This window comes from Rhipicephalus microplus, chromosome 3 (genome assembly GCF_043290135.1).
Source record: "Rhipicephalus microplus isolate Deutch F79 chromosome 3, USDA_Rmic, whole genome shotgun sequence".
Taxonomy (NCBI): Eukaryota; Metazoa; Arthropoda; class Arachnida; order Ixodida; family Ixodidae; genus Rhipicephalus; species Rhipicephalus microplus.
Genome location: NC_134702.1, coordinates 173206287 through 173232060, shown reverse-complemented (window position 1 = coordinate 173232060; position 25774 = coordinate 173206287). Strand labels below are relative to the sequence as shown.

Below are 25774 nucleotides of genomic sequence, written 5' to 3'. Positions count from 1 at the left end.
GCCGTCCTCTTTTGTACACTTGCGCTGTCTTGCGGCGCAGTCCCACGTGTACGTCGAATATCGCTGTCAGCATGGTTGCATTGACGCCTGTAATCTGCAACAGTCAAGAATTACGCCTGCTGCTCCGCCGCTGCCAAATGATGCGTCCGTGCAACAGCGGTAGTTTTATAGCCGGGTGGTGGTCACGTGCTCTGTCGTTCAGCCTGCGCAGTCAGGACCCGATGAACGAAGCCTGTGTGCTGCCGTCCTTTTTTGTACACTTGCGCTGTCTTGCGGCGCAGTCCCACGTGTCCGTTGAATATCGCTGTCAGCACGGTTGCATTGACACCTGTAATGTGCAACATTCAAGAATTACGCCTGCTGCTCCGCCGCTGTCACCGCTGTCAAATGATGCGTCCGTGCAACAGCTGTAGTTTTATAGCCGGGCGGTGGTCACGTGCTCTGTCGTTCAGCCTGCGCAGTCAGGACCCGATGAACGAAGCCTGTGCGCTGCCGTCCTCTTTTGTACACTTGCGCTGTCTTGCGGCGCAGTCCCACGTGTCCGTCGAATATCGCTGTCAGCATGGTTGCGTTGACGCCTGTAATCTGCAACAGTCAAGAATTACGCCTGCTGCTCCGCCGCTGTCACCGCTGCCAAATGATGCGTCCGTGCAACAGCGGTAGTTTTATAGCCGGGCGGTGGTCACGTGCTCTGTCGTTCAGCCTGCGCAGTCAGGACCCGATGAACGAAGCCTGTGCGCTGCCGTCCTCTTTTGTACACTTGCGCTGTCTTGCGGCGCAGTCCCACGTGTCCGTCGAATATCGCTGTCAGCATGGTTGCATTGACGCCTGTAATCTGCAACAGTCAAGAATTACGCCTGCTGCTCCGCCGCTGTCACCGCTGCCAAATGATGCGTCCGTGCAACAGCGGTAATTTTATAGCCGGGCGGTGGTCACGTGCTCTGTCGTTCAGCCTGCGCAGTCAGGACCCGATGAACGAAGCCTGTGCGCTGCCGTCCTCTTTTGTACACTTGCGCTGTCTTGCGGCGCAGTCCCACGTGTACGTCGAATATCGCTGTCAGCATGGTTGCATTGACGCCTGTAATCTGCAACAGTCAAGAATTACGCCTGCTGCTCCGCCGCTGCCAAATGATGCGTCCGTGCAACAGCGGTAGTTTTATAGCCGGGTGGTGGTCACGTGCTCTGTCGTTCAGCCTGCGCAGTCAGGACCCGATGAACGAAGCCTGTGCGCTGCCGTCCTTTTTTGTACACTTGCGCTGTCTTGCGGCGCAGTCCCACGTGTCCGTTGAATATCGCTGTCAGCACGGTTGCATTGACACCTGTAATGTGCAACATTCAAGAATTACGCCTGCTGCTCCGCCGCTGTCACCGCTGCCAAATGATGCGTCCGTGCAACAGCGGTAGTTTTATAGCCGGGCGGTGGTCACGTGCTCTGTCGTTCAGCCTGCGCAGTCAGGACCCGATGAACGAAGCCTGTGCGCTGCCGTCCTCTTTTGTACACTTGCGCTGTCTTGCGGCGCAGTCCCACGTGTCCGTCGAATATCGCTGTCAGCATGGTTGCATTGACGCCTGTAATGTGCAACAGTCAAGAATTACGCCTGCTGCTCCGCCGCTGCCAAATGATGCGTCCGTGCAACAGCGGTAGTTTTATAGCCGGGCGGTGGTCACGTGCTCTGTCGTTCAGCCTGCGCAGTCAGGACCCGATTAACGAAGCCTGTGCGCTGCCGTCCTCTTTTGTACACTTGCGCTGTCTTGCGGCGCAGTCCCACGTGTCCGTCGAATATCGCTGTCAGCATGGTTGCATTGACGCCTGTAATGTGCAACAGTCAAGAATTACGCCTGCTGCTCCGCCGCTGCCAAATGATGCGTCCGTGCAACAGCGGTAGTTTTATAGCCGGGCGGTGGTCACGTGCTCTGTCGTTCAGCCTGCGCAGTCAGGACCCGATGAACGAAGCCCGTGCGCTGCCGTCCTCTTTTGTACACTTGCCCTGTCTTGCGGCGCAGTCCCACGTGTCCGTCGAATATCGCTGTCAGCGTGGTTGCATTGACGCCTGTAATGTGCAACAATCAAGAATTACGCCTGCTGCTCCGCCACTGCCAAATGATGCGTCCGTGCAACAGCGGCAGTTTTATAGCCGGGCGGTGGTCACGTGCTCTGTCGTTCAGCTTGCGAAGTCAGGACCCGATGAACGAAGCCCGTGCGCTGCCGTCCTCTTGTACACTTGCGCTGTCTTGCGGCGCAGTCCCACGTGTCCGTCGAATCTCGCTGTCAGCACGGTTGCATTGACGCCTGTAATGTGCAACTGTCAAGAATTACGCCTGCTGCTCCGCCGCTGTCACCGCTGCCAAATGATGCGTCCGTGCAACAGCGGTAGTTTTATAGCCGGGCGGTGGTCACGTGCTCTGTCGTTCAGCCTGCGCAGTCAGGACCCGATGAACGAAGCCTGTGCGCTGCCGTCCTCTTTTGTACACCTGCGCTGTCTTGCGGCGCAGTCCCACGTGTCCGTCGAATATCGCTGTGAGCGTGGTTGCATTGACGCCTGTAATGTGCAACAGTCAAGAATTACGCCTGCTGCTCCGCCGCTGCCAAATGATGCGTCCGTGCAACAGCGGTAGTTTTATAGCCGGGCGGTGGTCACGTGCTCTGTCGTTCAGCCTGCGCAGTCAGGACCCGATGAACGAAGCCTGTGCGCTGCCGTCCTCTTTTGTACACTTGCGCTGTCTTGCGGCGCAGTCCCACGTGTCCGTCGAATATCGCTGTCAGCATGGTTGCATTGACGCCTGTAATGTGCAACTGTCAAGAATTACGCCTGCTGCTCCGCCGCTGTCACCGCTGCCAACTGATGCGTCCGTGCAACAGCGGTAGTTTTATAGCCGGGCGGTGGTCACGTGCTCTGTCGTTCAGCCTGCGCAGTCAGGACCCGATGAACGAAGCCTGTGCGCTGCCGTCCTCTTTTGTACACTTGCGCTGTCTTGCGGCGCAGTCCCACGTGTCCGTCGAATATCGCTGTCAGCATGGTTGCATTGACGCCTGTAATCTGCAACAGTCAAGAATTACGCCTGCTGCTCCGCCGCTGCCAAATGATGCGTCCGTGCAACAGCGGTAGTTTTATAGCCGGGCGGTGGTCACGTGCTCTGTCGTTCAGCCTGCGCAGTCAGGACCCGATGAACGAAGCCTGTGCGCTGCCGTCCTTTTTTCTACACTTGCGCTGTCTTGCGGCGCAGTCCCACGTGTCCGTCGAATATCGCTGTCAGCGTGGTTGCATTCACGCCTGTAATGTGCAACAGTCAAGAATTACGCCTGCTGCTCCGCCGCTGTCACCGCTGCCAAATGATGCGTCCGTGCAACAGCGGTAGTTTTATAGCCGGGCGGTGGTCACGTGCTCTGTCGTTCAGCCTGCGCAGTCAGGACCCGATGAACGAAGCCTTTGCGCTGCCGTCCTCTTTTGTACACTTGCGCTGTCTTGCGGCGCAGTCCCACGTGTCCGTCGAATATCGCTGTCAGCACGGTTGCATTGACGCCTGTAATGTGCAACTGTCAAGAATTACGCCTGCTGCTCCGCCGCTGTCACCGCTGCCAAATGATGCGTCCGTGCAACAGCGGTAGTTTTATAGCCGGGCGGTGGTCACGTGCTCTGTCGTTCAGCCTGCGCAGTCAGGACCCGGTGAACGAAGCCTTTGCGCTGCCGTCCTCTTTTGTACACTTGCGCTGTCTTGCGGCGCAGTCCCACGTGTCCGTCGAATATCGCTCTCAGCATGGTTGCATTGACGCCTGTAATGTGCAACAGTCAAGAATTACGCCTGCTGCTCCGCCGCTGTCACCGCTGCCAAAATCTGTCCGCCGCTGCCGAAGATATGAGCAAGTGGTTTTTATCAAGGACCTTCAATGAAAGGAGTTCCAGGGATAGGGGGAGTTAGACAGATTAACAATTTGGAAAATCAATGTTGTGGCTTAAGTATAACCTAGCCGGACTCATTCAGGCTCTGACTCACGCCTCAGAGTCTTTCCATTCCTCTGATAGACTCATCGGCGAGTTGGCCGACTTATAATCGGAACACATCTCTCGTTCTTGTCACGTGTTGATGAAGACCTTTTCTATGAGTTCACGATGGTGAAATATGGGAGAATGAGGAAAAATGGCAGCTTCGCCCACATGACGATAATAGGGATGCTCTTTACTGATCAACGTAAGAATAAACTAACGAAAAACACGAATGCAGCGTAGGAACCAGGCAAGTCAAGTGCTGGACTTAAAACCAAATGTTATAAAAAAAAGCCACAAAAATAACCAGAAGCACATGTTTAAGAAACTATCTAAACCACAGTTGCGCAATTAACCGTACATTTTTTTCCAACAAATGTTTCAAGGTGGTATGAAGCAGCCGATATCCATGAAACACCAAAGTATCAACGCCAAGTTTATCTGTGAGGAAGGCTGGGGGATCACTCACACATGACACTTCGCCCTATTTTTATTTCGAAGGCTTCACGAGTTTCACAAGCAATATTTGTTTTTGTTTTTTCCCTTTGCCAATAACATTCAATGATTAGAAAGGAATTCTTTTGTCATGCGGCCCTGCCTACTGAGATCAGACGGGTCGAGGCCTAGTTACACCTACAAATAGGCAGTATGAACACCCTTCAGGCACAAAACTAACATCTTCGCTAGTATCTGCGTCCCCAATATATCAGTGTCATCGGCAAAGGAAGATATACATTGAACGTGAAGATTTTCAAGCCTTAAAAACAAAAAAGGCAAAGTACAACGCATGTATAAGTGATCCTTCAGTTGTCCTTACAACTATATAAGGAATTCAGGTTGTCAGTTTAGGGTGCACGTGGCATTGATCATACCATTTTGACACGCTTCTTGCCTTTGTAGTGTTAGGTGTGCGGCTGTGAAACGCCTCTGCCTAGATTTCATGAATGCGCTTCTGGTACATGGGTTTGTGGACTTTCCGCCATAAACATTTTGCTCGATGTCCTGTCAGGTTGAGCTCGTTAGTTTGCTCTTCCAAAAATATTATAAACCAACCTCCGAGCAAACTACATATGTGGTGTCCTTTTTGAAACACGGTCGTGACAAATCGGCATCTATATTGAGTTGAATTAGGTCCGAGATAAAAACCTATTTACTTGAAATGGTAGGTGAACCCATTACGATGCGTTTTGCGAAGTGGACAGAATGAAGGCCAGACTGGTGACAGAAGCTGCAAAATAAACGTAGGCTAGCTGAAAAAAAATTGGCCCCGTATCTGCATTTAATCTGCAAATGTCGTCGAAAGACGATAGGCTTGCGTGTGGAGAGAGTGAACAAAAATTGATTTGATGTTCTGCTTAAGAAAATTGGTGAATGGTATTCTGGAGGCGCTGCGTTAGAGTGCCTCGAGCGTGCAGTGGAGGCGAACGAGCGCATCAAGCCTCGTCACACGTGATACATGAGCGCCATCTGGCAGCTTCTTTCAAAAACAAAGAGCGTGGTGCTAGACGGGTGTGCGCGCCCGCCTCAGAGGTGATAAGGTGTAGAACGCAAGGCGATGGGTAGGTGCCACCACCGTCTTGTTTTAGCAAAGCGTTGGAAACACTCGCCTTTCCGTGCAAGCGTTGGGTGGTCAGCACAGCGTGATAAGCGCTGCGGTCCTTAAAGTTACTTATGTATGCCTCTTCTGGTAAAAGGTGCACATGCAGAATATATACGTGTTGTTATGGTGCCACAGACTCGCGCAATAATTGATTTTTAATCGACAATTGGACAAGTATGAATGCTGAATCTCAAAAAAACATAGGTGGGCGCTGCGGATGGGGTCGGCCGTTTCAAATACCCGATGCTGTTAAGAGTGGACAAACAGACAAATATACAGACAGACCAAAATATTTGTGTCGAAGGTCCCCAAGAAAGACTATCGTCTTTAAAAAAAAAAAAAAGTCCTATTTAAAAAACGCGCCAAAAGAACACGTTGGCGGCGGCGGCGCGCCAATCGGTAGCGAAAACTAACGGCGGTGGCGTGTCGGCCCTTTGGCTCTTCACCTCTACCAGTCCCGCCAAAAGTATCGTAAAAGTTGCCACGGCAAAGAGTTTCCTAAAAACGCGGTGCCTAAAAACAACTCTATGACCCACGGCAGTTAGTCACGTGACATAAGAGAGCCAATGGGAGGCCACCGCCGGGAGAAAACTTTTTTTGAACAATTATCCCGGTTGCCGGGAGAATAGACACTGCGTACGCTTATAATTCACGCTTCGAAGAGCTGCTACTGGATGGAGAACCAACCCTTATCACCACCGCGGCATTTTGCCCTCCGTACGGCTGAAGAAGCATTTGCGAACGAAATGATGTACCGCGTCACAACCTCCAACGGAAGAAAAAACGAGCTGTGTAGTGCATCGCGATGGTGAAAAGAAGGAATTCAGGAGTCTTCGAGAACCAGTGTTCTCTGCTGGAAGCAGTTTCGTGATAGTAACTACCATCGGTGTTTATCGTTAATGCGTGTGATGGAAAGTCCGGTAAAGTCTGCTCAATTAAGGGCTGCCGTGGTGCCATCGATCTTCGTTAATGAACAGAATGCATCGGAGGCACCGAAAGCACATTTGTTGAAGAGGCCAAAAGATCAGGTAAGATTTCGAATGTTGAAGCTTTGTGGGTGACCCGTGTTCTTAAAAAAAAATGTGAGTGAATCTCAATAAAAGAAAAAAAAGGTGCTGGTAGAAACACATGATCTCCCTAATGCTATTCACCGCGTGCTTACACGAACTTTTCAGGGCCCTAGATTGGCAAAAGTTATGGGTATGAGGTAATCGAGAGTATACATTCGTAACCTGCGATTCTGTGATGACAATTCATCAACGAGTAACTCGGGGGACGAATTGCAGCTCATGATTATTTTATTGGACTAGGAAAGCAGAAGAGTTGGTCTGAACACTAGGGAGCGTAAAAGTATTATGCAGCAATCAAGGCAGAGAACAGCACTTTGAAGAGAGACGAGTGGCGAGACTCTGGAAGTTGTAAAGGAATACTAGGTTAATAAGGATGGATTGGAGCACGTTCGAAGAGCAGTCTAAAATCGTGAATGGTATTTTATCCTATTCCTGAACAGGGAAGGTATAAAACAGCTGCATCGTCCTTGTACTTACCTACGGAGCAGAAGGCTTGAAATTGTGGATGCACTGAGCAGTGCAAAACAAAACAAAAAAAGACAGTAATTTTAACAGACAGGAAAAGTGTAGAGTGGGACTGGAAACAAAGGGGTGTGTACAGTGGGACTGGAAACGAAAAAGAAATGAGCATGGCACGTAGTGCGTACGCAGGATAACCTCTGGTCATTAATGGTATTCGCATGGATTCTAAAAGAAAGCAAGCATTTCAGTGGCAGACAGAAAGAGGGGCAGCTGAAATGAAGAAGTGTGGATGTATAATGGGGATAACTATAACTATCATGTCATACCAACTAGCCCAAACTGCCACACTTCTAAGTATAATGGGGCAGCAGCAAGCACAGGACAGTGTTGAATGGCAAAACATGACAAAAGGCTTTGCTATGCAGTAATCATAGTGAGGCTGATGATGATCACAAAGGGGCAAGTATAAGAAGTATTCCACCAATTTGATACTGCCTACTGTGAATTTCAAGTGTAGCTATTTAGGTGTTTTGATATTGCGCTGACTTAAAGTGGGGGGGGGGGGTAAGGGGGGGTGCCCTACTTGTTAACCAGGAAACTAGAGAAGGCACTGCGTGGCCGATTCTACAACAGCTGTTTCATACAAACCTTTGTTCATGCAGCCCTTAATTTCTACTTATGGCATCAATGGGTGCCATTGCCATGCACGATAGTGTTGCTTTATATACACCAAGTGTCCCTAAGACCTATGCACGTCCTTGCCTCCCAAGCGTCGCAGGTTAACTCACTTTCTCGTGCCTGTGTGCGCATGGCATGCGTTGCACTCCCACAAGAAAAACGAGCAGGCTCGAGGCATTGCAGACACTATCACAGAGGCTTGCTGCACTCTGCTTAAATACTACGTTGTACTCGTATGGAGTATTGGCTATGCTGGCCGCTCCTCATTGCACGAATGGGCGGCTAAGGGCTGTGCTCCGAAATTGTTGTACACATATGCTGGAAGGAAAGTTCAGAGAGTAACTTCAAATGTGAAACGTTTCTTGGCGAGCCGAAAGCACTTCAATTTTTTTCTCTCTATTCGCCTCTGTCCGGGTGCTATGGTGGTCACTTTTTGTACAGGGTATTTATCAAAATTGGCATAAGACATGAAGTCTGACGAACACAATTAAACGGTCAAGGCATGGCTAACTTAGCGATAGGACGCCACATAGAAAAACATTATGGGCGATTTCTAGACATTATAGAATATCAGTCCTTTTCTGCATTCCACTGTTTCTTAGCTTTGTATGTTTTGCTGTGTTCTCTTTCCTATGACCATTTTTTATTTTTTTTCTTCAGTAGTTGGTAGAATATCTCTCCTACTGTCCAAGTGTTCTTGAAAAACATTTAACTATAAGTTCTACCTTCCCAAACTTGGGTAGAGCTCGATAACTGTTGTGGGCTGAAGGGCTTGGAAGATTGTTCTCTTTTACGTGTTTTAGGGTGAATGTCTTCTTCAATGACCTTGCAACTGAAATATGTCACATATTTGTGAAAAAATTAAAACAATAGGCCTTACCTAGAGCATTAGATTTTCTCAATCCCTGCAAGATGTATTCCGATGCGTGCTGGCAATCACCGATCTCAAACTCTGTCATAGTGAGGTCACATTGCTGATGCATCTTTTGTGTCAAGATGCTGTGAAGCACCTCATCTGTTATCGCCTGAAATATCGGGGCAATGACTGGAGCTTGCAGTAAGCACCCGAGACTTGTGCTTACTGTAAACAAAGGTTGCTTCCCTGGTGTAAGTAGGAGTGGTTGTTGACATGGCAAAAATAAGCTCTGAGCAGAAAGCACTTTTCCGCCTGCTTGGGCCGTGTACAAGTTCTTTCATCTTAGAGGTGGGTAACGATATGTGTTCAACAAATGGGTATTGTTGTTTTGTCCTCCTCAGATCAACATACGCTCTCATTTTCTTTTGCAATGGTGATTAGTGGTGTAGCCTAGTTGCTGCTCAACTTTCTCCAGCAATGCAAACAAATATTTCCTTGCGGAGCAAAACACGACAGCGGGGCCGAGTTTTTGAGAATACGTACTTGAAGTTTTTGTACTGTTCTAGCTTTTGTTGAGAACATGCCCAGGTACTTGTGTATTAGAGCCACAGCGCGTGCTTCGGCCACAATATGGCCAAGTTCAAGCCATTCAAGTTCTAGGCATTCCATCAAATTTTTTGCATTCAGAACTGGTTACTTCCTGCCATTGTCCTTTACAACAATGCCACATAACATCATGCTCTTGTCTTTGTACTTAAGCACCACACCACTCTGTCCTTTTACGTATATGGGCAAAGTTGCCTTTGGCCTGGTTCACATTTTACATGTGAAAGCGTGGACTGGTACTCTCTGCTTCTGAACTTCTACGCTCTTCGTAACAGGATTGTGTTACATTACCCAAATTCGAGTCCTCATTCGAAGATTCAGGCACACAATTGCTTGGTCTTGCTCTAGTTTTTGGGATATGCTTTTTCAAATAACTTACTTCTAAACATTACCAACAAATGGAATTTTTCTAAACCAAGACATTTCTTATGAGTGTCCTATGGTGCATACTTCACATTTTTGCTCCTGCTGACTCCTCTTTCGTTTGGGTTAGTTGGTGTCTGGTCTTGACACAGCGAGCCCTTGACTGTGTGCACTGATGCCTCTTGTTCTCTTTTCCACATTTGCTTAGTGTCTGTCATCACTAGTGCCCTGCCCAGGGCAATTTTGTGAGTGGCAGCAAACCAGTTTGCCGCTGCTATATCATTACACGTTAAGTAATGCTCCAAATGCTTCAAGTACTTCTAAACACCTTTGAAATACACAGCCTTAGGGTAGAGCTCTGTCTTCATCCCAAGCGGTGTCCTTTCGAGAGAACTAGATATGTAGTGAGGCATTTCCTTGCCTGTAGTGTTACAAGTTCGACGTACCGTTGCCGTTCTTCGTAGTAGAGTACTTCTGCAGAGAGTTCGATAAGCAGCAGTTGGTGATCTGCTTTCAGGTGTACATGTGGCACTGTCTAGTGGACGAAGGTGTAGCCTGCTTGTTTCCTTTTATGCCCAGCCGCTAGGCGTTCCCCTAAGTGGGTATGTAGGGACGTGGTTGCGAGCTGTGAAATATCACCCGGCCCCGCAGGAATACAATAAGCAATGCCTTTATTTAGTGCCTATGTACAGTACCTAACGATTGAAATGCAGCATGAATTTTTTTCGAATGACAACTTATATGTAAAATTGCTCAAAAGTGCCACATCTTGTCGAAACAAATCTGGTCTCTAGAAATAATATTGGCTTTGATGTACACATTCTGTTTGACATTACACTGATATGGGTAAACGAAGACAGTCGAAACATAAGTATTTGTGCTACGTAGCCCTAAAGATGCCTGTTTCAATCTATGAGTGCTGTACTATGGCCTCCGATTGCGGAGGCGCGGCGGGTTTCTTTCGGGCTGTCCCAATCGTATAAAGAGCGCGTGTTTCGAGTGGTGGGCGTGGTCCTCTCTTGTCTCCGCACGGCATCGCTCTTTCTTTCGGTCGAAAGGGCTGTCGCGCTGTTGGCAAAGCTTATATGTGGCGAGAAAAGAATGGTTTTGTGCTTTTATATAACTTTGTATTCATTTGGAAATGTCGAGCCAAGGTGTAAGAGAGGTGAAGTCAATGCTTGGGCGTATATATTCTCAAATTGACATGTTTTGCTGTAGACTTGCGTTGCCCATATTATAGCGCTTATAACTGTGATACCTCTGCAAGAGATCCGGATGGGCTGAAAACTTACTGTACTTCAAAGTTTGCAGGCTGTTTTGTAGGGACGGCACTGGCAAAGAAAAAAAATGACAGCGCAATCAACAAGTGAAGTCGGAATAGTGCCACGCTCTATTCTCACGGTTTACACTCCAGTAAAAGGCTTGCTTTTTTTTTTTCCTTCATGGAACCAGCGCTGCTTTTCATTATAACGCCATTTGAAAAATCTTCCCGTCGAGCCGCAGAAGCAGGATGCAGGGAGGAGAGTGCAGGCGGTCTAAATGCGTCTAGACTATGTCTAGATTGAACGTCACTGGTTCTGCGACGACCACGGGCTGGTTACAGGCACGCTCTAGTCTTTTATGGTCACCCATTTGCCCTGTGAATTGTACAGTTTTCAATGGATACGTTGGACAATCTAAGAACGAACATCAAAATGCTTTGCTTGTTTTCTCCTTGAGCGAATACTTGGTTTTCATTAGAAAGATGCCGTTATGCTACATGTTTCACCCTTGGATTTGGATGCAGTTGAGAGTACTGATATTGCTATTGTGCGATCAAAACATAATCGAAGTTCAGATGATGAAAAAAAGACGATCACAACTCAAGCACCTTCACTGTTAAAACGTGGGGAGCGAATGTAGGTGGGCTAATCGAAGTCTTCTACAATATTCCAGCAAAATTACTTTTCATATGCCTTACTTCAATGACATGAACAGGGCACTCAGTTGCCTAGAGCGTAACTGCGCTTTGGTTGACCATCTCATAAATATTCGTGCGAGATATAACAGTAAAATTATGAGGCAGGATCGGAGAGCAATAAAATCAACGACAACAATTAGCCCAGTTTCCCTTACAGAAGCTTCCAGAAAGGAAAGATGCTAGAATGTCTCTATATTCCTCAAATCGAGGTGTTTAGCAGTGAGCTAAAACGGACCGTAAAAAAAAAGAAAATATTGCCATAGGCGAATGTGTACCTCCTTACAATTACCTATCAGGAAAATGCTGAAGTTGCCATGCTTTTCTTCGTAAATGGGATCAAAATAAATGCAGTAACAAAAAAAAATGCCTTCCTTCAGTTCAGCCAGAAGATTCTGGTGATGATTCTTGCTCGTACGTGGAGGAAAAAAAAAAAAAAAGTGCTCTCGCTGAAATCCCATCCGCTTTGTGGTCCGCTGTGGTGCCCGCCGAAAAATACATTCCATCAGTTCAGTCAGAAGACTCTAGTGGTGATTCTTGCTGGTACGTGAAAAAAAAAAAAAAAAAGAACATGTGCACGCTGGAATCTCATGCGCTCTGCTGTCAGCCGTGGTGTTGCCGTTGCCAAAACTCGCGCCCTCTCATGGTAGCCGGGCGGGCGAGGTGATACTCGTTCACTTTGCTGGGGAGCGCGGTGATTCGGACGGCCGGAGAGGGACACGCCGCACGCCCGCTATCTCGGAGGCCATGGCTGTACATATACTGTCGTAATGAAGAGTGATACCTTGGTGGAGCTGCAAAAGGAGCTGATGCAAAGTAAAAAAAGAAGAGGCGCATAACAAAATGCCTGGCCCATGAATGATGGTTGTCTCTGTGTCAATAATCATTAATAAATGCGAAGCATTTCTTTTCACACTGCAAGCACTTTTGGGATTTATCTGCGTGTCTGCGTGTCTAGCCGCCCACGTCAGGGTGCTGTCATGGTCACGTTCTTCGTTAAATGGCGGATATGTCTCTCATGTGAGAGACATTTTACATCTGTCCAGGAATGGTGAGAACACACATCGGCAATTTCAACGCTTAACCGTTAAGAAAAAGTTCACATAGGCAGTGTTGTCCGGATGAATGCAAAGGATAAATGTGTCTCAGCAGGAATCGAACCCTATCATTCTGCGTGGCAATCGCTTATTTTACCTTAGGGTCATGCTAAGTCTTGGAAATACTTTACAAATGGACGCTGATGTTCGTGAAACATGTCAATTCTGGTTGCAATACTGGCTATCAAATTTCATGAACATCACTTATGTGTTCCCATGATACAGTCATCATGTTTCGTTAACATCAATTGTAGTTAGGCACTATGCGCTGAGGTTCATTTGTGTCGCAGTGTTGAGGGCTACCACCTTCGTGAGCCCCAGCACAAACACCAGCACTTCAGATCAGCTTACGCTTCTGGTATTACTAATATCAATGTGTCTGTTTGCTTCCTGATGCAACTGCAAACAACTGCTAATATAAAATGTATGCGGCTGTTTTACATATCTATGTGCATGGATTTGTACGTATATGGAGCGTCTCTTCATTACGTCTTACTCAATAAAAAATTAAAACACGTTCACCTTGCATCCACATGCTTCACATAACATAGATTCGCAATGTACATGGGATCTGCCAAATTTCTTCAGTAGTCTATGACAGAAACCAATGCTTGAGGCTGTAGCCACATGTCCTGGTGGGTTGTCAGTTTGTGTGTATCTATTGCAGGAAGGCTATTCACGTTTTCTTGGGCTTTCCAAGCTAACTTGGTAGCAGCAAGACATCCAGGAAGCACAGACGTCTACTTCATCTGTCTATTTTAGAGCAAACAGCCTGCTCACAGTGCCTAAGTGCCTACTAGTCATCTATCATCGCAGAAAAAATTGCCACTGTGCCCTATGTGGACATCCAAACGCTTTGGCTGTCAACCTTCTTCGTGCAGGGGCGTCTCTTTAGATATATAGCCTGGGCACGAGAACTGCCTTTGTAAACACCGAGGCTTCACCTACCGAAGCCACTTGGCAACAACGTGGCAAACAGGAAGACGCACTTAGTTTGTCTTCACATTTTAGGGCGAAGCTCCCTAAAGAAACTGTCTACCATGCAAAAATTTTTTTTTGACCGTGGTGAATATGAGAAGATCGTTTATGACATTGGTGGCAACAAGCATGCTGACGTCCTGTATAAAAAAGGGGGAATTATAATATTAAGTTGATGCTAAATGTCGACAAAAAATGACCGCTAGAATCACCCAACAGCGATATTGCCAGTCTCTTGGTAGGACAAGAAATCCTCGCAGGGCAACTTATCTTGCTTGAAAACAAATGTTTATAACCTGATATTGTATTTTACGCACTTGAGGCAAGTTGAGGATGCGCAAGAGTTCTAGTTTTGCTTTTTTTTTTTTTGTCACACGTTTACAAGTGGCACTGCCGGCGATCGCTTGCCTGCAAAATCTTGCGTCGCGATCATACGACTGATATTGCAGCTCCCCATTCAACCAAGGCTTGCGCACAGAATTTGACAGGAGGCCTCGAATATATGACCGCAGTAGTCAAATGCCAATGAACAAAGAGCGGAAGGCCACCTGTTTTTTTATTTTTCTTCCTTATTGAATACAATATGTTGATGGCCAAATGGCCTGTTTCACAACCTTTACAAACTAATCTAACGGATGTTTTGTGAATTGCCATTAGATGACCCCACTTGACATCATCACATCAATGATGTCTGATCAACATTGTTACATTATAAACAGCACCTCGGAAACTTTCACATTCATACTCAAGAAGTAGAGAAATATTGATAAAAAGCCAAAAATAAATCTTGGTACGTACTTATCTCCTAACAACAAAATGAAATAAAAAGAACACAAAAGACATAGTAATGCACAACCGAACCAAACTACAAGACCTTTCATCAAGAGGCTAATAACAAATTGCGTAGTCCTTGGTCCGTCTTGGAGGGTGGCGCTTGCGTACTGGACACCCAGTTCCAGCGTTCTAACACGTCTGGTAACTGCTACTGTTAGCTGATGAAGGCATCGTGCTATTTCCCCCCTCTTTTTTGCATAGTCTGCAGTGGTAGCTGGGAGGTATTGAGGCATTGGAACACCCACCTCGTTTAGAGCATTATTGTGCGATGTATTTGTGACATTTTCAGTGCCATCAGACTGTTCTTCTGTAAGCGAGGAGCCTAAAGAGTGAGCTAGTTCGGCATACGCATAGTCATTGTGTGGAAGGCATTCATCATTCCGTGATTGCAATGGTATTCTCGATGATTCTGAAACATGCCAAGCCTTAACATCACGCGCTGCCAGTATTACATTTCACGGCAGCATTTTACAACGAGGAGACGATAAAAATGGCCCACAGACTGGGCATCGTTGACTTTGCGGTGTCCAATGGCTGCTTAAAGAGTTTCCGCCCGAGGCATGGCATCGCTTACAAGAGGGTAGGCAGAGAAACCTCTCGCTATTGGAACACCTTGCGTAAGCAATAGTGTGTCTATTCGTTCCGCTATCACCTCGTTACGGCACGGCCGTTCACATAACACTGACACAAAGCAGCAAGATCTCGACAGGAGCATCACATCATCGGCTACACGTATATGTTGTAGTTGTTCTTCAGTGGTGGGGTCGACGTATGGATGGGCGGAAAAGGTGACGATACGTTCTGGAATGTTCATGACAGCACCGTACTCTCGCAAAAATTCCATACCCCAAATCAGCTCTTTACAACAGTCCAGTAAAATGACAAAAGTGGCGACGAAGCTCGAATCACCGATTATGAGCCGAGCGGTGCATTTACCGGTTGGCGTCATTAGCTGTCCACCAACACTCCTTATGCTCGGCCCACTCCATGGCATCTTGACCTTCTTAAAGGAGCACTGACATCAAATTTACTCATGCCAAGATTTTTGCTTCAGCGAGTAGCTATAGACCCCGTAGCTGGGATTCACGACCTAAAACGCAACTGAGGGATGAATTACTATCACTTTTATTAGTTTATATTACTGGGATCTAGCACTATTAAATAACAGTGGGCAATCCCTTCGTTTTTAGCGCTGGGAGCACCAGCAGTGGCGCTACCTCGCGGTCACCTCCAGGTCACGCCACAGCTGATCACTTCTCCACAGAAAGGAGTGACGTCAGGCTCAGCTGCTCCACAAACGTTTCGTCTGCTATGCGGACCCATTCAGTCATGCTTTGTCACCTGCATTGCAGTGGTCGCCGTACAACGTGTCGACTCGGGTTCAATAAGAAAGTCTGGAGCTTGGAATCCCCGCGATTCGCGACATCGCGAATTATTTTTGCTTCAATCGACCTTTTGCAGAACAGTGATTTCGAATCGGACGCCGTTCCAAGCAGCACTGCAGAGATGCCCGAAGATGCACGTTTCATCCATGTTCGCTCGTGTTTCTGAGTTAGCTATATTGGTGTGTTTTTGCGTGAAAAGCATTCAGGTATACCCTGAATGCAATGGATCAATGCAATATAGCTATCGCGAATGAGCATCAGCGGAGAAATAGAATACGTTTCCTGCTTGTCAGGTTCTTTTTGCGCCTCCAGATGGCCCCACCTATCCAGCTTCTTGTGGTTAACATGGTATTACGACTTTTACATGGACGCAAATTCTACAGATGAACTAAACTTCAACAATACTTACGTGTTATTCTTTAGGGATGATATCTGACTACACGCTCTTCCAAGTTTAATAGCTTGCAGTTGTGTTGATGTGTAACACCTACGTGATATGGAAAGACAACACGATAGCGCTTTTTTCCGTGCTTTAAGCTAGACACACTGCAACTCACCTGCAACTCGCAACGATTCCCCGACATGCTGACGGACAAGCACACGTTTAATCATGCTCTTTTCTTTCGGTATTCTTCTAAAGGTGGTTTTTATCTTGATAATTTCACGTAATCATTCAAACCGGTGCGATGAAGATCAGACGCAACGAGTCACGGCTGGGCTAAAGTGCACCTGCGTGCGGTATTCGGCCGTGGATGAGCGAGTGCGTTTCTGCGCTTCGGCGCCAGTCGGCGCCACGATAACAACACTCGGATCGTACACGTCATCAATACTAGGGCATCGTCACTCAGGATGATATTTGTGGAATGTATCACACCGAACACGTAGCACCAGTGTCGATGTCACAGGGCAGTCTGTTTTCCGTTTTTTCTCCTTAGCTTTTCTATGCTGTTTGACATCAAATTAAAATAACTTCGTCGTGACGGATGCCGTTCAAATTTGGCCAAGAAGACCTATGCATACCAAGCTATCGAATGATGGGCACATTTCTATCTTGAAATTTGATGTCAGTTCTCCTTAGAGGCGGTCGTCGAGCTCTTGTCGTATAATAGAAAAGTCAGCACCAGTGTCAACCACTGCTATTACGTAGTGTCCGTCTATAATAACGCTGAGGTCGGCACATACATATTCATCGGCATTAGTACTCGTGGTTGTCGTCTTTGTCATCACTGTCGTCATATCGTCTTTGTGTAGAGGCAAGGGGGTCTTTTGGCGTCTCGGTAATTGGCAACCTTGCCCCCGGAGGTCGCGGCAGTTAGTTTCCCCGGAACGGGCCTGAGGAGCGCTTTCCGACGACGTCAGCGTAACTTTGGCGATTCGGGAAAGTGTGACCTCAAGCAGGCGAGGGAAACCGCCAGCGACGACTTAGTGAAGACACTTGGTTGGTCGGCAGGTAATCAGCACTATGGTCACGAAAGTGTTCAAAATAAACTGAAGCGGGACGAGAAAAGTTTCCAAACCGGGCTTCTCGATGATGGCAGTAGCACGAGATGTGGCCTGGTTCGCCGCCGTGGAAACAAAGCGGTCGGCAGTATTCCGATGCTTGCTGGCAATCATCGATGTCAAACTCTGTCATAGTGAGGTCACATTGCTGATGCATCTTCTGTGTCAAGATGCTGTGAAGCACCTCATCTGTTATTGCCTGAAATATCGGGGCAATGACTGGAGCTTGCAGTAAGCACCCGAGACTTGTGCTTACTGTAAACAAAGGTTGCTTCCCTGGTGTAAGTAGGAGTGGTTGTCGACATGGCAAAAATGAGCTCTGAGCAGAAAGCACTTTTCCGCATGCTTGGGCCGTGTACAAGTTCTTTCATCCTAGAGGTAGGTAACGATATGTGTTCAAAAAAAGGGTATTGTTGTTTTGTCCTCCCCAGATCAACATACGCTCTCATTGTCTTTCGCAATGGTGATTAGTGGTGTAGCCTAGTTGCTGCTCAACTTTCTCCTGCTATGCAAACAAATATTTCCTCTCGGAGCAAAACACGAGAGCGGGGCTGAGTTTTTGAGAATATGTACTTGAAGTTTTTGTACTGTTCTAGCTTTTGTTGAGAACATGCCCAGGTACTTGTGTATTAGAGCCACAGCTAGTGTTTCGGCCACAATATGGCCAAGTTCAAGCCATTCAAGTTTTAGGCATTCCATCAAATTTTTTCCATTCAGAACTGGTTACTTTCGTTTCCTCTTTCGTTTGGATTAGTTGGTGCCTCGTCTTGACGCAGTGAGTATTTCATATCCTCAGCGAACATGGCGACGCTTTTGTTCGGCTTTTGCACGTGGGCTTCAATCATCTGTTGTGCAAGATCCCGTCGGTCTGGACTCAGGAACGTCTCGAGAAGCTTTTGGCAGAATTTTCCCAGGTTTGTGAAGTAGGCTCCCTGCTCTCGTACCATGTGCGAGTGCTATTTCCCATTGCGAAGTAGGCACGGCCAAGTTTCTCTTGCGTGCTCCAGCGATTCACCACAGCGGTCCGCTCGAACTGGTCGAGCCGATCCTCGTCATCTTCGTACGGTTCTCTTCGAAAGACTTCGGGAACACGAGGAGGCTCAAAAATTACTTGGGAAGGAAAAGCCGTCTGGGCCGGAGGAAAATTCGCAGACGTTTAAGGGGCTGCCATGTTGGTAAGAAGAGATGCAGTCAAGAGTTCTGGACTTGGGCCTAGTAGGGCCCGGCTGAATCCGTGTACTGGAGTCGTAACAAGATGTTGAGGCTCTGGACTGGGTGTACGGTCCCGAACAACGCTTTCCTGCATCTGGTTGGAGGCGGCGGGTCGGTCTTTTTATTTACCGCGCGCCAGAGAGTTCCTGATCTTTCTCGTTGTTGAGGTCTGCATTAAAAGTGTGCAGATGCCCGTATGCACTGTCGCCTTCATCTTTCTTGCAGGACCCACTTGCTACTATACTACCCCTATAAAGTGGAAAAATGGCAGACATTTATAGTTTGAGTCTGCATAAATTTTATGTGAGCTGGGGCTGTTAAGTGAAATTAACATATCTCCTGGAATTGTCATTTGTTACGCCATGCAATAAAAAAAATAACACTCTCTAGCTACTTCTTCAAGGAATACACCAGGCCGGGTAGCGTTCCATAAATGATTGCTGTCGTGTCGAGTCCTCGGCTGTTTCTACCGTACACTGTTTCTGTGTTCAAAACAAGAAACTTATGTGGCTCCACCCTTCTTCCCTGAGTCACCGCTAGCACAGTTCCATAGATCTGTCAATGCGAGCTACACCTATGAGCAACAAGCCACCGTCCTCGTTGTTCCCTGAAAATGCCTATCTCGTCGTCTTTTTGTGACAGGTTTTGATCTTTGAAAGTGTTATGCCTTTGAGGGAAAACCTCTCTGCAACATTTATTGGCACTCGGCGCAGTGCCCTCCATGGGATGGTGTTTATTGAACAGTCCAAGAACAAAGTTTTGCCCCATTTACCTTCTTAATCTCTTGAGTCCAAAAGGCGCACGATTTTCTACATGTCGCACCCTTATAATTTCACAAAATTTTCTTTAATATTCTCTGTAAGCACCCTTTTACAGACTGTATCATCCTTCCACAAATATTCCCATCAACGAATAACGCTCAGCTACAATTTTCAGGTTATTTGCACGAGTGTAGAGAAGTCCTAAATTAATATGTCTCGAAAGTCACGACTGCGTACGAATATCTGTCTTTAGCGTGTCTTCCTTATCGTAAAATGAAACTCTGTGTAGTAAAAAAACAGAAAGTCTTCCGAAGTGTGTTAACCTCAAGCCCCTTCACATATGAGTACTGCTCTAACTGGCACATGTTTAATGATAATATACGCTTTCACGATAGTTTCTACTAGCAGCAACAGGCATAATACTGTCGATCTTGTTGACTTAAAGCAGCTTCGATCGGGACACACTGTCTTTTGGAATGGCATTGTAGCTGTTAAGGGAGCATCGAGTGATAATCGCACCCAGGCATCACAATTACTGCGCACTTGTTTAACACGTTGGTGTCGTCTTAGGTACCAAAATCCTTCACATAGCTCAACGAGAGTGCCTTGAAGGCCACCATGACAACGGTGTTGATGCGTGTCACTCGAATTGAGGGGTTCATAATGCTGATATTGCAGCATAATTCAGGCCGGTTGCGTCTTTTCAAGTTTCACCTTGACGAAGGGAGAGCTGACTTTAAAGGTGACTTTCACACTTCTGACATTTCATGAGTTGCGATCTTCTCCACATCTCCCTTTTTCTTGCGTGGCCTCATACTTTTTACACAAGGTTCACTTGTTTCTTTCTTCAAAAAAATGCGAACACTGCCATAATTCTTCGCTGACGTCCTTGGTAGCACAACTTCTTTGCGACTATTTCGGACATCGATGGCTTTGTTAAACCCTCTTATGTCGATATTTTTCTTTGCAAATGGCTTTTCTACAATACCACTGGTATCAAGCTCGAAACCCGTTGTGATGAGTATGAAACATCCACCCCATCGTAGACATCTGTTCGCAGGGTGCAGGTATGACCTCTCGCATACTGTGCACCTTGCTCCTCAACGGATGGTGGACCTTGTAAAGTTCATCCCATTTTCGTGTTAATGGCAATTAACGCTCTGTCATCCTACACCCAACTTCTATTTAGCACTACTTTCCACAATTGATCCTACCCAATTAGAAGTTCTACTGCAGCTTCACAGGTGATGCTTGGGGAAAACTCTGTATTCGCAAATGATTTATTTTCTGCATGACTGTGAAGTTCATTTGTATCAAGATTCAATTACGTCACCACAGATGTAAGGAATGACAACAGCTTCTATCTGCACTAAAGTGCTGTTGTGTTGACTTCGAAGCGTAACGCTCACAACCTTTGTGCGTCGAGTAAGTTGAGGTTTCCGATGACGAAAGGCACTTGTGACCAAATCCCTCTGAATACGAGCGAGCTGTTGCTTCCTGTAAACGTGTTCTCGTAGGAGTGTTCCTTGTCTCCCGTTGTCCTAATTATCAGATACATAACAGCAACACGTCAGGGTCATTGTCCAAGTGCATAAAGTCTGAAGGATAATATCAGAAGATAGCGCAGGAGTCATGTCATTCGTAGTGACATAAATAGCAGTGTCAGAAGCACATTCGGTTTCTGCACGTCTTCTTTCAGTTGCCCCTGAGGTAAACATTGCGCATGCTTGACCGCGTTTGGATAACTTGCATTGTACTGTGCAGCGGCGGTCTCGTGCCAGGTAGGTGCCTTCCCAGTAAAAACAAAAAAACATTGACTTCAATTTGAATATTTCTCATTGGAAAGTTTCCAATTGTAAATTAGTACACAATTGGTCCTATTGGAAAGCGACCACTTGGTTATTGTAGGACAGGCCAATTTGGTACCCAGTGGGTACCAATTGATTAGAGTGACCTATTGTACCCATCGACAGCAGTAATTGGCAACAAAACACAATTTAATATACACAATAAAGGACTTTATCACGACTGATTAATGCTGTAAGCTCTTTGGGAAGTTCTGCAAATACCACGGCAACTCCTTGATTGCCCTGATAGAAACAGTGAAGACATAAATGGTAAAATGAGTGTGCAAGCACAATAAATAGCAAAAGCTCTAAAACCAGGAAAGCGCAGACAATTTGCTGGTCTCCAAAATACTCCTAGTCTCTAAAATACTGGAAACGTAATTGCAGACAATTTCTGTGTGCTGTTGCACATGAGTAATGTAGGGCATGCACTGTAAACTGCACGCATAGGCAAAATGATTAGTTTGCAAGTTTGTCTCACAAGCCTGAAACATTAGAATGCAATTAGCTGGCTAGCAAACCTTATAGTCCTTTTTTTCAATATCGCTCAGCTTCTTCACCAAGAATCGATTCACTTGCTTTAACGCTATTGGCTTGATCTCGGTCACCAGCCCTGCCCCGCCGCGGTGGTCTAGTGGCTAAGGTACTCGGCTGCTGACCCGCAGGGCGCGGGTTCGAATCCCGGCTGCGGCGGCTGCATTTCCGATGGAGGCGGAAATTTTGTAGGCCCGTGTGCTCAGATTTGGGTGCACGTTAAAGAACCCCAGGTGGTCAAAATTTCCGGAGCCCTCCACTACGGCGTCTCTCATAATCATATCGTGGTTTTAGGACGTTAAACCCCACAAATCAATCAATCGGTCACCAGCCCTTTCTTTTCTTATCACTGCTTGTTGCTTTCTGACAAACAAAAGCAAAAATATACACACAATATGCTGATAACTCAATGTTTCATAGGCAGCACCCAGTAAATAAGTACTAGACCTAATGAATAATCTTCACTCACCTCGTACTGCTGACACTTCCCAGGGCAACAGTGGTTCTTTCCTTGGACGGCCACGGAAGCGTGGACAATGCTTCCCTACAATGTGGACAATAATGAAATGATGCAAAGGTGCTTAGAGACCAGAATAAAACAAACCATAAGAGATAAGATTTCTTAGCAGGCAGTTACCTTATAGAAACCATCCAAGTAACTCAGTGTCACGGATTTATCTCTGGAGCGCTTGCATCGGATAGAATTGAGAGAGAGGCGACGGGAGAGGAGGGCTCGTGGCAAAGCAAACACACTTCATCACAGGAAACAAAACGGCAAACAGTAATCTGACACTCGGAATTCACTCCCCAAAATGAAACAAGTATGTATGCAATAATCGGCTATACAAGCAAAACTGGAATTGATGCAAATCCAGGACAGGTTCAGTTTTAAACATAAACTGTTCCTAGCCAAGATGGTGTCTCGATGACTTCTCTCATGCGCTCTCGCAATAATAGAACATTCTTACTCTTCATATGCCACCTATGGAGCTACGACGAAGTGGTACCACCTCGCCATCGTCGGTGTGTGCCCGCGTCTGTTTGACGATCCACTCTTCCGCATTGCTGGTGTCTCGGTGCTTGTCTACATTTTCGGCCTCGCTAGGCCCCCCTCATCAAGGACTTCCCCGCTGACGCGGCCACTTGGGTGACCAGTGTGGGCTGCTCCCAATCTTGTGCGATATGGGGCAGGTGCAAGTCCAACAGGAACTGCTTGGCAGTCCGGGCATTCCCACTTAAGACCATCTCCTAGATCAACGGCCACTTTCAAGCTCTTCTTGCCGACATCCTCAGAACAGAGCGTTCATGCTGCTCTTGTCGAGGTAGCGCTGCTCATTTCACACGTTTTTGCAGCTTGGCGTCCGAACACAGAGTGCCAGCTCATATGCAGGGATTTTTCCTCCCGGCATTCGAGTCCGTGCCATGAGCCTCTCTCTGACCAATCTCCTGCGTCCACATGGCTGGTGCATGTGCGCTCGAATGACTTTCTTCTTCTCAGGCACCGTCGCCGCAGTTCCACGTTTGGTAGGCGCCTCATGCCTCTCCATTACTCAAGACACTCAGTGGCGCTCCACAATGCCGTCATGAGGTCTTTTGCAAAGAGAGAGTTTTTAGGATTGATTTGAATACGCTGCCGTGCTCACGTTGTCATCCTCAATACGTTCTGAATGTCAGCCTGTAAAAGAATGCTATCACAAATTTCAATACAATCCACCAAGCTTATGCCAGTTGATGGGTTCTAGAAAACTCATGAAGCAGAAGTTGCATACTTAGTCCGGCACCTCCAGCTTTTGAGGCAATGGTTCAGCAGTATGTGGCTGTGACAACACTGCTGGCAAGGCTGGTGGCAGTGCCTGCGATGAATTGGCTGCACCATGAGAAATATAAAACACATTAGAACACTGGTGATCTTTTAATAATTGAATATACTTCTAGAAAAATATAATCGCTACTATTTATACTGTGTTCTTTATGCTCACGAAAGATTGCTTACCTTGCCTAGAATTCTTTGTGCCTATAAGCTTCTGTTGCAGATTCTTATTAAGAGCTTTAAGGTCTTTCAGCTCTACTTCCTGCTGCCTCACTATAGCGCTGAGGCGGGCCTCTTTTTCCTGGGCAGAAGTCAGGGGGCTGCTTCGCTGCTCATGCCCTTTTTGCGTGAGCTTACTTTTTTTTGTATGCCAGTAGGTCAAGCAGCACATTGTTGCGATCTTCCTGCTTTTCATTTTTTGGTGTCTGTAAGAGAAGGAAATGTCATCAAATACATATCACGTCACTTCCCCATTAAAAAGCGCCAAAGAGACATCACTGCTATAAGAAAACTATGCTTACCTGAATGCTTTCGTCGCTGTCTTCACTGTTGCTTCCATCAAGGATTTTTTGGAATTTGCACTCGCCTTTGCCTCATTTTTACTTTGAGGTCATCTTCAGTCCCTGAAAAATACAAAAAAAGTTATGCTGATACTATGCCAGCACCCTGCTGTGATACCCAAAACATGGAGCATTCTTTAGCTATGAGATTCAGATTCAAATTTTAATTTTGGCCTTTCAGCACAAAATTAGATAAACATTTTATTATGGTAGAATAAAATTTCATGACTGGAATTATATTCATAGCAAAACCTCTAAAGTACAGCTAACGAGAGGACATGTACGCCAACAATCCTTGTTTCCTTGTCTAACGTCTAGACAGACACCAATATTTATTCTCGGTGACTACATAGGCGCAATCGTTTGTAATTTTTCACTGATAGGGTGCGATATAGCATTGTAAATTGTTAAGCAAGACATAGCATTTCAAGGTTCTTTGAAACACTATCTGCGAGAATAATGAACAAGGAACATGTAGGCATGACGACGGCTGGGGTGCAGTCTGTCGCACACATGCTCTATATCGTCACTCACTCATGCACGTACACACATATGCAAACACATAAATAAGTAAAATATAGCGGCTAATTTGAAGCAAGCTTACTTTCGAGGAGAATAATCCTGATGCGATAGAAGTGAGGTTCCCCATGTTGGTCCGTCTATCTGACGCCGTAGAAGGCTGTCTTAAAATCGTCGTAAGGCTTGAAGCTTTTAACATCCCCAATGTTCACAACAGCACATCTTCTGTCATCTTCATAATGCACGTAAGCATGCGTAATCATGATTTGGGCAGTCTGTGCTTCATGTGGTGCCACAAGACAAAAAAACCAAGAGAAGTGATTATCGAGTACATTAGCAACTGACAGTGACTGCGTGACAACCTTGTGGACTTCGGCTGCAAATCGGCTCTGGCTAAGGCACTCACTCCGACTAAACGCAAAGCACTGTGAGCCAAAAAATTATCTTTTATTCTTTGCTTGACGATAAAAAAAATTAGGCTATAGCTACAGTTAAAAAAAAATAAAAATATTTGATAATAATAACAAGCCATCCACGACACAGGGGCAACAATGTCGGATGCAGGTGCATGCAACACGGTACAATGACAGAGAAGCTATTTAAAGCATCTCATTTTAAAGTCTTGTTATTTTCAAAAAGAGTTTTAAAGCTCAGAATAAATGTGGTTAAGCATAGTTACTGGAACTTCTGCAAAAGCAGGACAACAACAGGATGCACAAGTTGCCAGGAATGCTGGAAGGGCTCATCCGTGTTACGAGCCTCTCAGATAAAAAAATACAGCCTGTAAAATCACTAAGTGCTTTTGGAATTAACTGTGGCAGCTACAAACACTACAAAGGGCAACATTTCTGTTGCGCCAGAACCAACTGGGTAGAGAAAAATTAGTTGTCAAGTGGTTGCGGCGTGTCCGGGGCCAAGGTCGCTTCTGGGACCCCATCCCTGATTGTGTGTGGATGCGCCGTTGAAGGGAGTGCGAAACCTTTGAGCAGCCTGTCCATGTATGTAGCATGACCAAGGCACTGGCAGTAGTGTACTCATATTCTATGACAGAATCGTAGTCTTCTCCCTTTTCCTTATCTGTCAGGAGAAGGCTTCCAGCTCGGCATTCAGTGGAGCTAAGTGTTCAACCTGCTTTGGAGGACGGGAAGCGTCCGGAGGCCAA

General features: G+C 46.5%; 1 protein-coding gene across 5 annotated transcripts in view; it reads left to right on the top strand.

Moving 5' to 3' along the window:
* The first annotated feature begins 6037 nt into the window (after window positions 1-6037).
* Window positions 6038-25774, top strand: part of LOC119167547 (uncharacterized) — a 42186-nt gene continuing 22449 nt past the window's right edge. The window contains exon 1 of one of the 5 annotated variants that reach the window (XM_075887713.1): window positions 6038-6611. In XM_075887713.1, the coding sequence (XP_075743828.1) occupies window positions 6483-6611 (129 nt within the window). In that variant the 5' untranslated portion in view covers window positions 6038-6482. The remainder of the gene's footprint in view (window positions 6612-25774) is intronic. The other 4 variants (XM_075887709.1, XM_075887710.1, XM_075887711.1 and 1 more) reach the window with 4 other exon arrangements.